The 13,078-nt window shown below is 47.7% G+C and overlaps 1 protein-coding gene across 3 annotated transcripts in view; it reads left to right on the top strand.

Moving 5' to 3' along the window:
- The window catches only part of KATNIP (katanin interacting protein), a 233,638-nt gene that overhangs the window by 67,747 nt on the left and 152,813 nt on the right, over positions 1 to 13,078 (top strand). For all 3 annotated transcript variants that reach the window (XM_050773880.1, XM_050773878.1, XM_050773879.1), the window contains 2 exons: positions 2,186 to 2,262; positions 12,391 to 12,560. In XM_050773880.1, coding sequence (XP_050629837.1) covers positions 2,186 to 2,262; positions 12,391 to 12,560 — 247 coding nt within the window. The remainder of the gene's footprint in view (positions 1 to 2,185; positions 2,263 to 12,390; positions 12,561 to 13,078) is intronic.

Here is a 13,078-nt window from a genome sequence, read left to right as displayed (position 1 = left end):
CGCACACCTGTGATGTCAGCTACTCAGGAGGCTGAGGCAGGAGAATCTGGGAGGCAGAGGTTGCAGTGAGCCAAGATTGTGCCAGTGCACTTCAGTCTGGGCCACAGAGCAAGGCTCCATTTCAAAGAAAAAAAGGAAAGGAAAAAGAAACAGCAAATTGCAAAGAATTGTTTATTGTATGATCCCATTTTTGTTTTAAAGAGTATATGAGGTCTGGCGCAGTGGCTAATGCTCGTAATCCCAGCATTTTGGGAGGCCAAGGCAGGCAGATTACATGAGACCAGGAGTTAAGAGACCAGCCTGGCCAACATGGTGAAACCCTGTCTCTACTAAAAATACAAAAATTAGCTGGGCATGGTGGCAGGTGACTGTAGTCCCAGCTACTTGGGAGTCTGAGGCAGGAGAATTACTTGAACCTGGGAGATGGAGGTTTCAGTGAGCTGAGATCACGCCACTGCACTCCAGCCTGGGTGACAGAGTAGGACTCTGTCTCGAAAAAAAAACCAAGAAAAAAAAAAAACCCAGCAAAAAAACAAACAAAAGAAATAGAAGAGTATATGGGGCTGGGGGCAGTGGCTCATGCCTGTAATCCCAGCACTTTGAGAGGCCAAGGCAGGAGGATCACTTGAGCCCAGGAGTTAGAGACCAGCGTGTGCAACATAGTGAGATGCCATCTCTACTAAAAAAAAAACAAGAAAAAGCTTTTTAAAGAGTGTATATGTAGATATGTATCTTTGTATATTATGAACAAAGAAAAGCACCCGGAGGAAGATATACATATCAAATTACAATAGCAGTTTTACTGGTGCATGCATACATCACTTTAAATATGTGTAGTTTATTATACATTACTCTCCCCCAGCCGTAATAAATTATACCAGGGATTATCTCTGATGGTCAGATTATAGTGTGTTACTTAAAATTCTTTTGTCTGCAAATGACAGAAACTCAGTTGAAACTTCTAAGGCAATAACTGAATTGTCCAGATACTTCTTTAGGCATAGGTGAATCTAGGGACTCAAATTATGTCATTAAGAATCTGCCTCTGCATCTCTTGGATCTGCTGTCTTTTTTATCAGCTTCACTCTCAGGCAGGTCCAGGCCTGCATCTCACTGGCACAGCATTCAAATGGGAAGAGAGCAGCTCTTTTTCCAAGGGTATCAGCAAAGTCCCGAGGCTGACTCGGGTCTTGGTTCACCCCTAAAGTGGTAAATCACTGTGACTGGGGGAAGCCCTATGTTGATTGGCAAGGCCAAGGTCATGTGAACCAAGAGAAGAACAAAGTCACTTTCAAGGTCATCTAAGGAAGCCAGTGAAGTGCAGGAAGGGGCTGAGCAGTTCCCCAAAGGAAACCCAGGGTCCCATTGGCAGAAGAGGAGACACAGAACCACAGATGTCCACTCCAAGAGGGACTCCAGTCTGGGTCATAGATTTCTGTAACGACTGCATTGTTTATAATTAACATATATTTCTCTTGAAATGACAAGGGGAAAATAAGATTCCCCTCCCCTTTGTGTTCTTTGAGACACTCTGTTGCCCAGGCCGGAGTGCAGTGGTGCAATCATGGCTCACTGCAGCTCTAACTTCCCAGACTCAGGCAGTCCTCCCTCTTCAGCCCCCCAAGTAGCTAGGACCACAGGCATGCACCACCGATGCCTGGCTAATTTTTAAATTATTTGTAGAAATAAGGTCTCCCTAGGTTACCCAGGCTAGTCTGGAACTCCTGGGCTCAAGCAATCGTCTCACCTCAGCCTCCCAAAGTGCTAGTTTTACAGGCATGAGCCACTGTGCCTGTCCAAGATCCCCTTTTAAACAACTGATTTGGGTTGCATCTGGTTATGACAATTAAGATAACTAAATAATGAGTGTTGAGAAAACAGTACAGCCCAAATCATGTCAGAGCCCTTGATCTTAGAGGGCATGGGAGGAATGAAGAGCAGTGAGAGGCGAGAATTGACCTTCTCCTTTTCATAGACAATTAAAGGTGTGTACGCCTAAGACCCATGGGACCATCAGACAATCTCTGGGGCTCTGGGTCGCTGGAGCAATGTGCCGGGGGAGCTGGGCCTTCGTCAAGGTCAGCCTCCGCCTCTCAGCCTCCTGTGCCGGTGTGTGCCGCACCTGCGCTCTCAGTCAGCGATTCCCTGCATTCCGATATCACACTGCTCTGTTTCTTCATTTCAGGGTCACGCTAAGGACATGGTGACAGACTTTGATGAGAAACATGATGAGTATTTAATATTGCTTCAGCAGAGGAACCGGTAAGAGAAGCCGCTCGACGGCAGCCCTTGATATTAGCCAAGTAAAAATCTATTTAGATTTATTAACAGCAGGCAGGCCCTGCCTCACATAGGAATGGGATGCAGAGTCCCCCTCCACTCAGAGGCTTAGAATATTATCTGCAACCCCAGCTCCTATTTCTCCATTCACTGATTTAATTGCATCTTTTGACTGAGCTGTAGCAAACTGTTCGATGTGTAAGTACCGCCTCTTCCCTCCCAGCTCCTGTTCTGGGAGAAGATAAAGTTGTCAAAAAAAGCTCGAATTTGGCAGGGCTTGTGCAAGAACCACCTGAAGAGCCCAGTCTGTGATCGCACAGGCTTTGACAATCCCTGAAATCTGAGCCTATAATCATGTCGTGTTATGCAAAAATGGAGTCATTTTACATTGGTGTTTGAAGTTGGTCGATAAGTCATTTGAAGTTAAAGTAGGACTGATTTTGTCTCTGGAGTGCTGGTTCTTAAAAAAGCTTGCAGTAGGTCCAGTGTGTAGTGATCAAGGTCAAAGCATCATGGTCTGGTTTGAAAGAGGCATCATTCCTCGTTTCTTTCGTAGGGCTGAGGAAGTTCATTTTCAGTTCACCGCAGTTTGTCTTCAGGCCTCAAACCTTGCGATAAGCTGGGGATTTGCGAATTCAGATTCTAGGGATGGCCAGGCAGTGAGTGGAGCCGGCTCAGTGGGCCAGTGGGTACCTGGAGCTCCTGTCTCCAAGCTGCTCAGCCCAGGCCAGCTGTCTGTGAGACCACAGTTCCCCCAGGTCCTGATCCTCCCAAGTCTGCCGGAGAAGCTGGAGATCTGGATTTGGCCTGTGAAATCTCCTGACTTTTAAAATGTTGGTAATGAATTCAAATTAAAGCACAAAGCAAACAGAAAAACAATGCAGGCCCACAGAACTGGTGGGAGGAGGGGGAAGAAAGGGGGATGGGTATGAATGTAGGTCTCTGTGTTATGGGAGTGGGCTTAGGGTCTCGAAGACAACAGAGTCTGGGATAGGGAGGTGTCATCCTGCATGTGACTTCGGCTCTGGTCTCACTGACTGGACTCAGTGTTATCAATAGGGGCTCTTGTGGCATGTTGCATGGGACAAGTTTTTGTAATCTTACGAATTGCAGGAGTTTAGAGTCCCTACCCACCTGCCCCTTTACTTCATTTCATTAAGACCCTAAATTCCACCTATGACAGCACCCACCCACTTTCCAGACACCCACCCACTGAGGCAGCACCACCCCTGGTGGAGATCTTCTGAACAGACAGTCTCTCCAGGGCCAGCCAGAAACACCACAACAGTGTCCTCTGTGCCCAGCAGCTCTGCGCTCATCCACCTCCATCCCCACATCAGCCTCAAACTAGAACAGCGAAGGCTTGTGCTGATTAGACCGACGTGAGTTTCCATCATCATTAATGCCACGGAGCAGGATGTTTTTATTCAATCTCTGGCGGACTGGATGGTACCACTGAACACCTGGGTGATCGTTTAATCATCTGCATGTGACTTGTCTGGGGAGAGGCTGTCACAGTTCCTTATGAACAAATTGTTTCTCATTAATTGGGGGATCAATAAGTGTGCAATCAAAGAGGCACTGGCCCATAGTATAAATGAGAATTTCCAGAGACAAGGTTATAGCACAAAGACAATTAAAAGCTATATCAAAACTGAGTTGCCATAAAATTTGGGGGGATGTGTTGTCACCAAGAGGGAGCTGTCACGATGACAGGAAATTAGAAGGTAGAGCTGGAAAGAAACACTTTCCAGTGGAGACTTGTGAAGAATGGGAATCCCTGTGAGCCATCGTCGGTGAAATCTCAAAGGCACCTTTTGCAGAGTGCCAGCCATATGCCAGGCACCTCACCCCATCATTTTACTTTATCTGCACACTACCCAATGGGACAGAGTTACCGCACCCATTTTACAGGCAAGGAAGTGGAGGCTCCGAGCAGTGAGCGACTTGCCCGAGATCTCACAGCCAGAAAGTGGTGGAGCCGGGCTGGACTCTACCTTTTGCTTAATGTTGTCATAAATAATCAAGAGGAGAAAAAACCTGCTGGATTGCCAGTGGCCCTAAGTTAAGTGAGGAGGGATTTTGTGGGAAGAGCTGCAATTTACTTGGAAATCTAGTTGTAGGACCTGATAGAAAACTAGCCTCTGAGCTTTACCCTGGACATTGAGGGAGATGAAAACCCAGGCTGCTTATCTAGATTGTCTGTAACCTGAGAAAGGGGAATGTAATCGTTGGAGTGAGTTCTGAACAGAGATCTACCTAGAACACAGCTGCCCATAAGAAGCAGGGCAGCATTTTTCTTTTATTCATTCAGCAGGATTTCACTGAGTACCTTCTAAGTGCCTGGTATTGCCATTAATGCAAAGGGAAGCATTGTGATAAGGAAGACACACACTGTATTAGTTAGTGTTTTTTGGCTGTTAGAGACAGAAACCGAAGGTAAATGGACTTAAGCAGCTAGGAAACACTGGCTCATTAAATTAAGAAATCCAACATCGAGCTGGGCACGGTGGCTTCTCCTTGTAATCCCAACTATACAGGAGGCGAAGGCAGGAGGATCACTTGAGCCCAGAAGTTCAAGACCCTGTCTCCAAAATATTTTTTTTAAATAGCCAGGTGTGGTGGCACCCACCTATAGTTGTAGCTACTCACTACTTAGGAGGCTGAGGTGAGGAGGAGTTCAAGGCTGCAGTGAGTTATGATCATGCCACTGCACTCCAGTCTGGGTGACAGAGTAAGACACTGTCTCTAAAAAAAAAGAAATTCATCATGATACTCTTGGCCTCAGGCATAGGTAGATCCAAGTGCTTAGATGATGTAATCAAAATCAACTATTCTCCATTTTCTATACCCTCGTTTTCCCATATTAGAGCCATTCTCAGGCAGGTACTTCACTTGCAGTGGCCAAGACAGCCAGGAAAAGCCCCTACGTACATCCTACCTGGAAGTATTAGGGATCTTTCCTAATGCTTCCAGCGAAAGTGCTGAGGAAGGTTCCCATTGGCCTGGTGTGGGCCCAATTCCATCCCAAGCTATGTTAGGCCATTTTTGCATTACTATAAAGAAACAGCTAAGACTGGGTAATTTATAAAGAAAAAAGGTTTCATTGGCTCACGATTCTGCAGGCTGTACAGGAAGCATGGTGCCGCCATCTGCTTGGCTTGTGGGGAGGCCTCAGGGAGCTTGTATTCATGGCAGAAGGCAAAGCAAAGTGGAAGCAGGCACATCACATGGTGAGAGTAGGAGAGAGAGGGTGGGGGGAGGTGGCACACACTTTTAAATAGCCAGATCTTGGGAGAACTCACTATCACAAGGATAGCATCAAGGGGATGGTGCTAAACCATTCATGAGAACTCTGCCCCCATGATTCAGTCACCTCCCACCAGGTCCTACCTCGACACTGGGGATTACAATCCAACATGAGATTTAGAGGGGACCTACATTCTAACTATAGACAAGCCAGTCACTCCCTGTGTCCCGCACAGTCTAGTGGCCATTCCTTGGCCACCCCACTAAATTGTGCAGTGGAGTCAGTTTCACCCAGTGGAGTCAGTTTCACCCAGTGGAGTCAGTTTCATGGAGTGAAAGAAAGGAATGGTGCTGTACCCACAGATCTGAGATGGGGGAGATTCTGGCCGGGCAGAGAGAGCAGGTGTCCACCACACAGCTCTTATCCTTGAAGAACTCCCCAGGTAGTGGCAGGGCGAGCACAAGGCCACCTATAACTATGACAAAAGAAGCAGAAGGTGATTGTGTGCTTCAGGAGAGGACTGGGGGCAGGGAGTAGGAGGACAGAATCTGGAGATGTGACAGCCCTGCCTTACCCCTGCAGAAACCCTCCCAGCTGCCTGTCCCAGTGGACTCTAAGTGATTCTTGTCACTCAGCCTTATGAAAGAGGTAATCACGCCCGACAGGATTCATGAAAGAGCAGGCGGAGTGATCAAAGGTCTGAGTAATGAGGATGGACTGAGAAGATGAGGGCCCTTGTATCTGAAGAGGTGACGGCAGAGAGGGGCTGTAATGTATACCCACCTCTGGACTGTAGGGAGTAGACCCAGATTTGCTCTCCAGGTCCAAGAATCCAGCAATGCTGTGATCATTTGGTCCTTGAGAAAGGTCATTCAAAGGAAACTTACAGGAAAACTTGCCCACAAAAGTGCCCGCAGCCCCAGGAGAAGATCCAGGCAGAAAGAAGGAAGGAGAGAACCAGCATCTGGTTCTCTCGCCTGGGCCTTTATCTGAGCCAGAGCTTTAACCCAGTCTGTCCTTTTGTCCTCATAGCAGCCCAGGGAGGTGCCAGCATCTTTAGTCTCCTGTTACAGAAGAGGAAACAGACCCCAGGGAAGTTTAGAGACTTGCTCAAGGTCACGCAGGCTGGGGAAATGGCAGGGCCTCCGGCACTGAGCTCCGTCCTCCACACTCACCTCCTCCACCTGCACAGATGCTCTTATGTGCAGCTCTGTGGAGCATCCTAGGGGACCTACAGGTTCTGGGGAGGAATGGCAGGCTTTCTGCACCCCTGCCTTCCCTGTCGTCACCCTTTAAGACTGGACTCAAATGCCACCCCCTCCAAGGAGCCCCCAGTTGCGAGCCAGTGCTCCCTCCTGTGACCTCTTCTTGCTCAGAGCCTCTGTGATGTCTGGTGCTAAAGTCAAGGAACAGCAGGAAGGAGCAGGGGAGAGCACAAGTACTGCAGCCCCACGGGCCAGAACTCAAATCCAGGTTGGAGGTTTCCTTGACTCTCTAGCCTTGGGCAAGTTCATTTCTAAAATAGGCCAACATAACCTCAATCCCAGGATCACTGAAGGGTGAAGTGAGACAAGGCTCTTGAAGGCCCATAGCAAGCCCCCTACCCAACCCAGCGTTCATCATCATCATCAACATCATTATCATCATCATTCAGTTATTGACTGATTGATTGATTGAGATGGGGGTCTCACTCTGTTGTTGCCTAGGCTGGAGTGCATTGGTGCGATCGTAGCTCACTGCACTCTCCAACCCCTGGGTTCAAGTGATCCTCTTGCCTCAGATTCCCTCGTAACTGGGCCTACAGGTGTGGGCCACGACATCCAGCTAATTGTTGTAATGTTTATTATGATTATCATCCTTTCGATATAAAAACCTTCTCCCCAAATTGACATCCAGGTAATTATTGAATGACTGATCCTTGGAGAACCCCCTCAGGCGACCTGAGATGACCGAGATCTGGAGGAACCATGTGGCTCATCTGTAGTGCCATGGCAGCCACACCGCTCAGAGACCACTCAGTCATAAGCCTAGTCACAATTAGGCTGCTGCCCCCTGAGAACACGATGACCTGCCCTTTGTGTTCACTGGGTCCTCCTTGCCATCTACGTCCCTGCCCCGGTGGCCCACGAGGAGGAGAATCCTCCCCGACCACAGCAGCCCCAGCCATGTCAGGTCCCTAGACTCTGCCTCATCACACCCTGTACTCCCCACTCACTGTGCCTTCACTTCCTCATCTGTGAAGGTGATTCCAAAGGCCAACATGGGCATAAAATGGAAATGGTGGGTGTGATGTGCATCACATGAATGGTAGCTGTGAGCACTAGGGTATTCATCCATGTCCCCTGCCCCGACTTGAGATCCTTGGGCTCACTTGTTCCAGAAATAGGCATTGAGGCCAGATGCAGTGGCTCATGCCTGTAATCCCAGGACTTTGGGAGGCCAAGGTGGGTGGATCCACTGAGCCCAGGAGTTCGAGGCCAGCCTGGACAATACAGGAAGACCCTGTCTTTAAAAAAAAGTACAAAAATTAGCCAGGTGTGGTGGCACGCACCTGTAGTCCCTGCTACTCAGGAGGCTGAGGTGGGAGGATTGCTTGAGCCTGGGAGATCAAGGCTGCAGTGAGCTGTGATCACACCACTGCACTCCAGCCTGGGCAAGAGAGCAAGACCCGGAAAAAAAAGAAAAGAAAGAAATAGCCATTGAGAGCTTTCCTCATTCAGCAGGCACCATGGCCCATAGGACAGAGGCTCAGAGTCCAGTGCGGGGGAGGAAGAATAAACAAATACACAGATACATCCATAACATAATGTTAACCAGTGATAGCGTGCCATGGAAAAAGTTGAACCAGCAAGCCAGTAGAGGGTGGCAGGGCAGCAGGAGGGAAGAACTCGATTTTAGATAGGGCAGGAGTGGAATCTGATTTATCTGAGTCCCCTGCGCCCAGGACAGCTTTTTATGCAAAGTAGGCTATCAATTTTTAAAAAAACACTTTTCTTTGATGCCACCTGAATATTACTGATGCACTCCGCTGCAGTAGGGGAGTTCCTTTAGCAATTCCTTTCACAGTCTGAATAATTATCTCCTAATTTATCAGTTTCATAAATCTACATTTTCATAAATCATTCTGCTTAAGGAGGGGCACCCATGGACTGCCAGCCTCAGAGCCTGGGTAACTGGATGCCATGACTGTTAATGTGGCATCAGAAGGCGGGGAGAGAAGTTGAGGCAGGCTGTCTGCCTGGGTGATCAGATTCCCCGCCCTGTCCCGCCACAGGCCTCCCGGGACCTAGGCTCCCGCTTGCTCCCCAGAGATTGACGGTGCCTACATTGTCCCTTGGTTGTTTGCTCCTGCAAGCGTAGCTATTGCTGTGTTTGGAAATCGTCTCTTAGTTACTTGTGTTTTTCTTCTGTTTTATGTTGTTGCCCAACAATCAGGCATCTCCCAGGCTTCCAAGGCTGGCAAGAGATAAGCAGCCTGTAATAAATGTTCCTGCCACAATTGGTGAAAAGATGAATGTATCAGCCGCTAAAGAAACATTTAAAAAATAAACAAAGAAGTCACCCACAATGCCACCACCTTCCCTCAACAACCTATTTCATTTTACATGTATCACCTTCCACATCACCTTCCACGCTGGGTCCACAAACACACAGTTTTCCAACTTTACCTTTGCTACATATGCCTTCTTTTTCTTTTCATTTCATTTCTTTTCTTTTTTCTTTCTTTCTTTTTTTTCTTTTTTTTTGGAGACAGGGTCTCTGTCTGTCACCCAGGCTGGAGTGCAGTGGCATGATCACGGCTCACTGCAGTCTCAACCTCCCCAGTTCAAGCCATCCTCCTGCCCCAGCCTCCCAAGTAGCTAGAACCACAGGTGCACGCCACCACACCCAGCTAATTTTAATATTTTTTATAGAGACAGGGTTTCACCATGTTGCCCAGGCTAATCTCAGAACGCCTGAGCTCAAGAGTTCAGTCTGCCTGCCCCAGCCTCCCAAAGTGCTGGGATTACAGGCATGAGCCACTGTGCCCTGGCCTATGTATCATTTTTATTCTGCCTTTTTCATCACCACTCCCCCGCCCCCCACTGAACAGATCACAGTCCCCCATGTTTCTATAGAGTCTTCGTAATGATAGCATCTGTGTAATAGCAGCTTCCACTTCTCTGGTGTCGGACATTTGGGTTGCTTCCAGGGTTTTGTTATTACTGAACACTGATTATCTTCTTGCCCAGAGTTCATATGCTCAGGAACAATTTGCCGGAATGTGCTTACTGGGCAAAGACCAAACATATGGCATTTTCTATATTTTCATACTACTTCTGAGAAGGTTCTATGAATTACCAGCAGTGTCTAAGTTTGCCAGTTTCAACATCATCTTGCCAGCTTTACACGTTGTCTTCGTTTCGGTGTAGACTCTGGAGCCAAATTGCCTAAGTTTGCATTCTACCCCTGCCGCATACTATAATAGCTATGCGACCTTGGGCGAGTTCTTTAACCTTTCTATGCCTTATACTGCTTATCTACTAAATGGAGGTAATAAAAGTGATTACGGCCAGGCGCAGTGGCTCATGCCCGTAATCCCAACACTCTGGGAGACCAAAGTGGGCAGATGGTCAGGAGTTCAAGACCAGCCTGGACAACGTGGTGAAACCCTGTCGCTACTAACAACACAGGCAAAAAAAAATTAGCCAGATGTGGTGGCACATGCCTGTAGTCCAAGCTACCTCAGCTGGGAGGCTGAGGTAGGAGAATCAGAATTGCTTGAACCCCGGGAGGCGGAGGTTGCAGTGAGCCGAGATCGCACCACTGCACTCCAGCCTGGGCGACAGTGCGAGACTCCGTCTCAAAAAAAAAAAAAAAAAAAAAGGGATTACCCTGTAGGATTATTGTGAAGAGGAACATCTTCATATAGTTGATCATCATTATTCTCTGACTCTCTGTCTGTGAGTCTGTGTCATCACTAAAACTGATCTGTAACCCCACAGTCGATACTTGTGTATTTTTGCAGTCACTTGCAGACACATGCAGAGAGGCAACATTTTTAGTCCCCCGATACACACGTTCCCAGCCGATATAGAACAAGGCAATTCTCTGCCTCTCATACTATAAGCAAGTGTCCTTTTTGCAGTGTACATAGTGCCATGTTTTTCACATTTTTGTGCTTTCTACTGGTGATTTCGTTGCTTAAACTGGCCTCAGACATAGTGCAGAAATGCTGTTCAGTGTTCCTAGGCATGAGGCTGTGATGTGCCTTATGAAGAAAATACATATGTTGGGAAGCTTTGTTCAGGCTTGAGTGATAGTGCTTTTGGCTGTGAGTTTGGTGTGAATGAATCAACAATGTAATAAGGCATCTTTAAACAGAAACACACATACACAAGGTTCTGTGTTGATTGGTTCATGAAAATGTGACCAAAGACTCACAGGCACCTAACCCTGTATTTCCTCTAGGAGCAGTAGTTCCAAATTGGCTAATTCAGAATTCATGGTGACTTTCTAGACCACTTGTACTGCGAATAATGAGAATCAACTTTAGGTTTTTAGAACAGAGTTTAGCATACAGTGTGCACCTTTTATGTGATTGCTATTATTTTTTAAAATTTAAATTGTGCTAATTTGATTGGCACTTATTTAATTACTGAAGAAGATGCACACTTGTTGCTAGGTTGGCTGGTTGTCTGTATAAATGTAGTTGATATAGGGGCGTCTAAAGCTGTGTATAAAATGCAGGCGAGTCTGGCATCCAATGGAAGCAGTTCTCTGGGGGCCGAAGAGGACACTGTACCCTGCCTGTGGCAGTGTGACATCAGGATTGGGTAAAGGACCAGGCTCAAGGTGTAAGGATGGTCTTCAGTGAAAGCTAAGTTAGGGACCTGGCCACACTCCTGCCTTTTAGCCAAAAGACATGATAATCCTATTGTTAACCTTGAACCAACGCCTGCATTGATATATATATATATATATATTTTTTTTTTTTTGAGACGGAGTCTCGCTCTGTCGCCCAGGCTGGAGTGCAGTGGCCGGATCTCAGCTCACTGCAAGCTCCGCCTCCCGGGTTCCCGCCATTCTCCTGCCTCAGCCTCCCGAGTAGCTGGGACTACAGGCGCCGCCACCTCGCCCGGCTAGTTTTTTTTGTATTTTTTAGTAGAGACCGGGTTTCACCGTGTTAGCCAGGATGGTCTCGATCTCCTGACCTCGTGATCCGCCCGTCTCGGCCTCCCAAAGTGCTGGGATTACAGGCTTGAGCCACCGCGCCCGGCCGATATATTTTTTAACTGCATTAGAATATGAAATGATGGCCTTTGAAATGTCAGGGGTGAGTGTTTCGAGAACACATCTATTCACTGAAGCAAAGCATTAGCCCACCTGGCCTGACGAGAGATGTTTTCTCATTTGTAAATGGATGGTGTGAAATCGCTCTCACAAAGCCTGAGAGCCTAAAACCCACTTTTTGTTACACATCAAACGAAGTTTCACACAAAATGAAATTGCATAGAATCGGGATATTTTCAGGAAGCCCAGGCTGTATGATAGCAGTGTGTACACACACGCCTCCTCTCTGCCTTGGCCAGCACAGGGCATGAACTGGCTGTGTTCTCTTTCGCTAATGCGTATTTGAACCTCAGAATGAGAGCTGCAGAAACTTCCCTGTAGGGCCCCAAACTGTCTCCCCCTCGTGGCTTCTCTAAGTGGGTAATGGGCCTGTTGGAGGCTGTTTGTAGACACACAGCTGGGCACATGCCCCCTGGGCTCTGATTAGAGACGCTTCACTGTGGGAACAGCAGTTCGCTCCTGGCTTGGGGGTTCAGCAGCCCAGACTCTCAAATGATGAGGAGGAACAGCCACTGTTTCTCTTTCAGGATATTAAAGCATTTGAAAAGCAAGGACCCCGTGCAATTGAGGCTGGAGCACTTGGAGCAAGGTTTCTCTGTCTATGTCAACGGTGCCAATTCGGAGCTGAAATCGTCACCGCGGAAAGCCATTCACTCTGACTTCTCCAGAAGTGCCTCCCACACGGAGGGGACACACGGTGAGCACAGGCCCTCCAGGCTGAGTCACAGCTCTGTTAATCAAAATTAATTAGGGGCTGGGTACAGTGGCTCACACCTGTAATCACAGCACTTTGGGAGGCTGAGGCAGGTGGATCACTTGAGGCCAAGAGTTCCAGACCAGCCCGGGCAACATGGTGAAACCCTGTCTCTACTAAAAACATGAAAATTAGCCATGCATGATGGCATGGCATGTACCGGTAGTCCCAGCTACTGAGGAGGCTGAGGCACAAGAATCACTTAAATCTGAGAGGCGGAGTTGCAGTGAGCCGAAATCTTGCCACTGCACTCCAGCATGGGTGACAGAGCGAAACTCTGTCAAAAAAAAAAAAAAAAAAAAAAAAAGGGACTGTGGAACCACATCCTGGGCATGTGAACAATGAACACAAGTTAACTGCATCTGCATGGCCTGAAAGAGCATAAGAATGAGAAAGAGAAATCCTGTTTTATTCCTTTTTAAACTAGTCTTGGCCTCTACTACCCCAGAGCAAAGGCGGTC

The sequence above is a fragment of the Macaca thibetana genome, chromosome 20 (genome assembly GCF_024542745.1).
Source record: "Macaca thibetana thibetana isolate TM-01 chromosome 20, ASM2454274v1, whole genome shotgun sequence".
Classification (NCBI taxonomy): Eukaryota; Metazoa; Chordata; class Mammalia; order Primates; family Cercopithecidae; genus Macaca; species Macaca thibetana.
The sequence above is the reverse complement of the archived record's forward strand: the minus strand, read 5'-3'. Positions and strand labels throughout refer to the sequence as shown.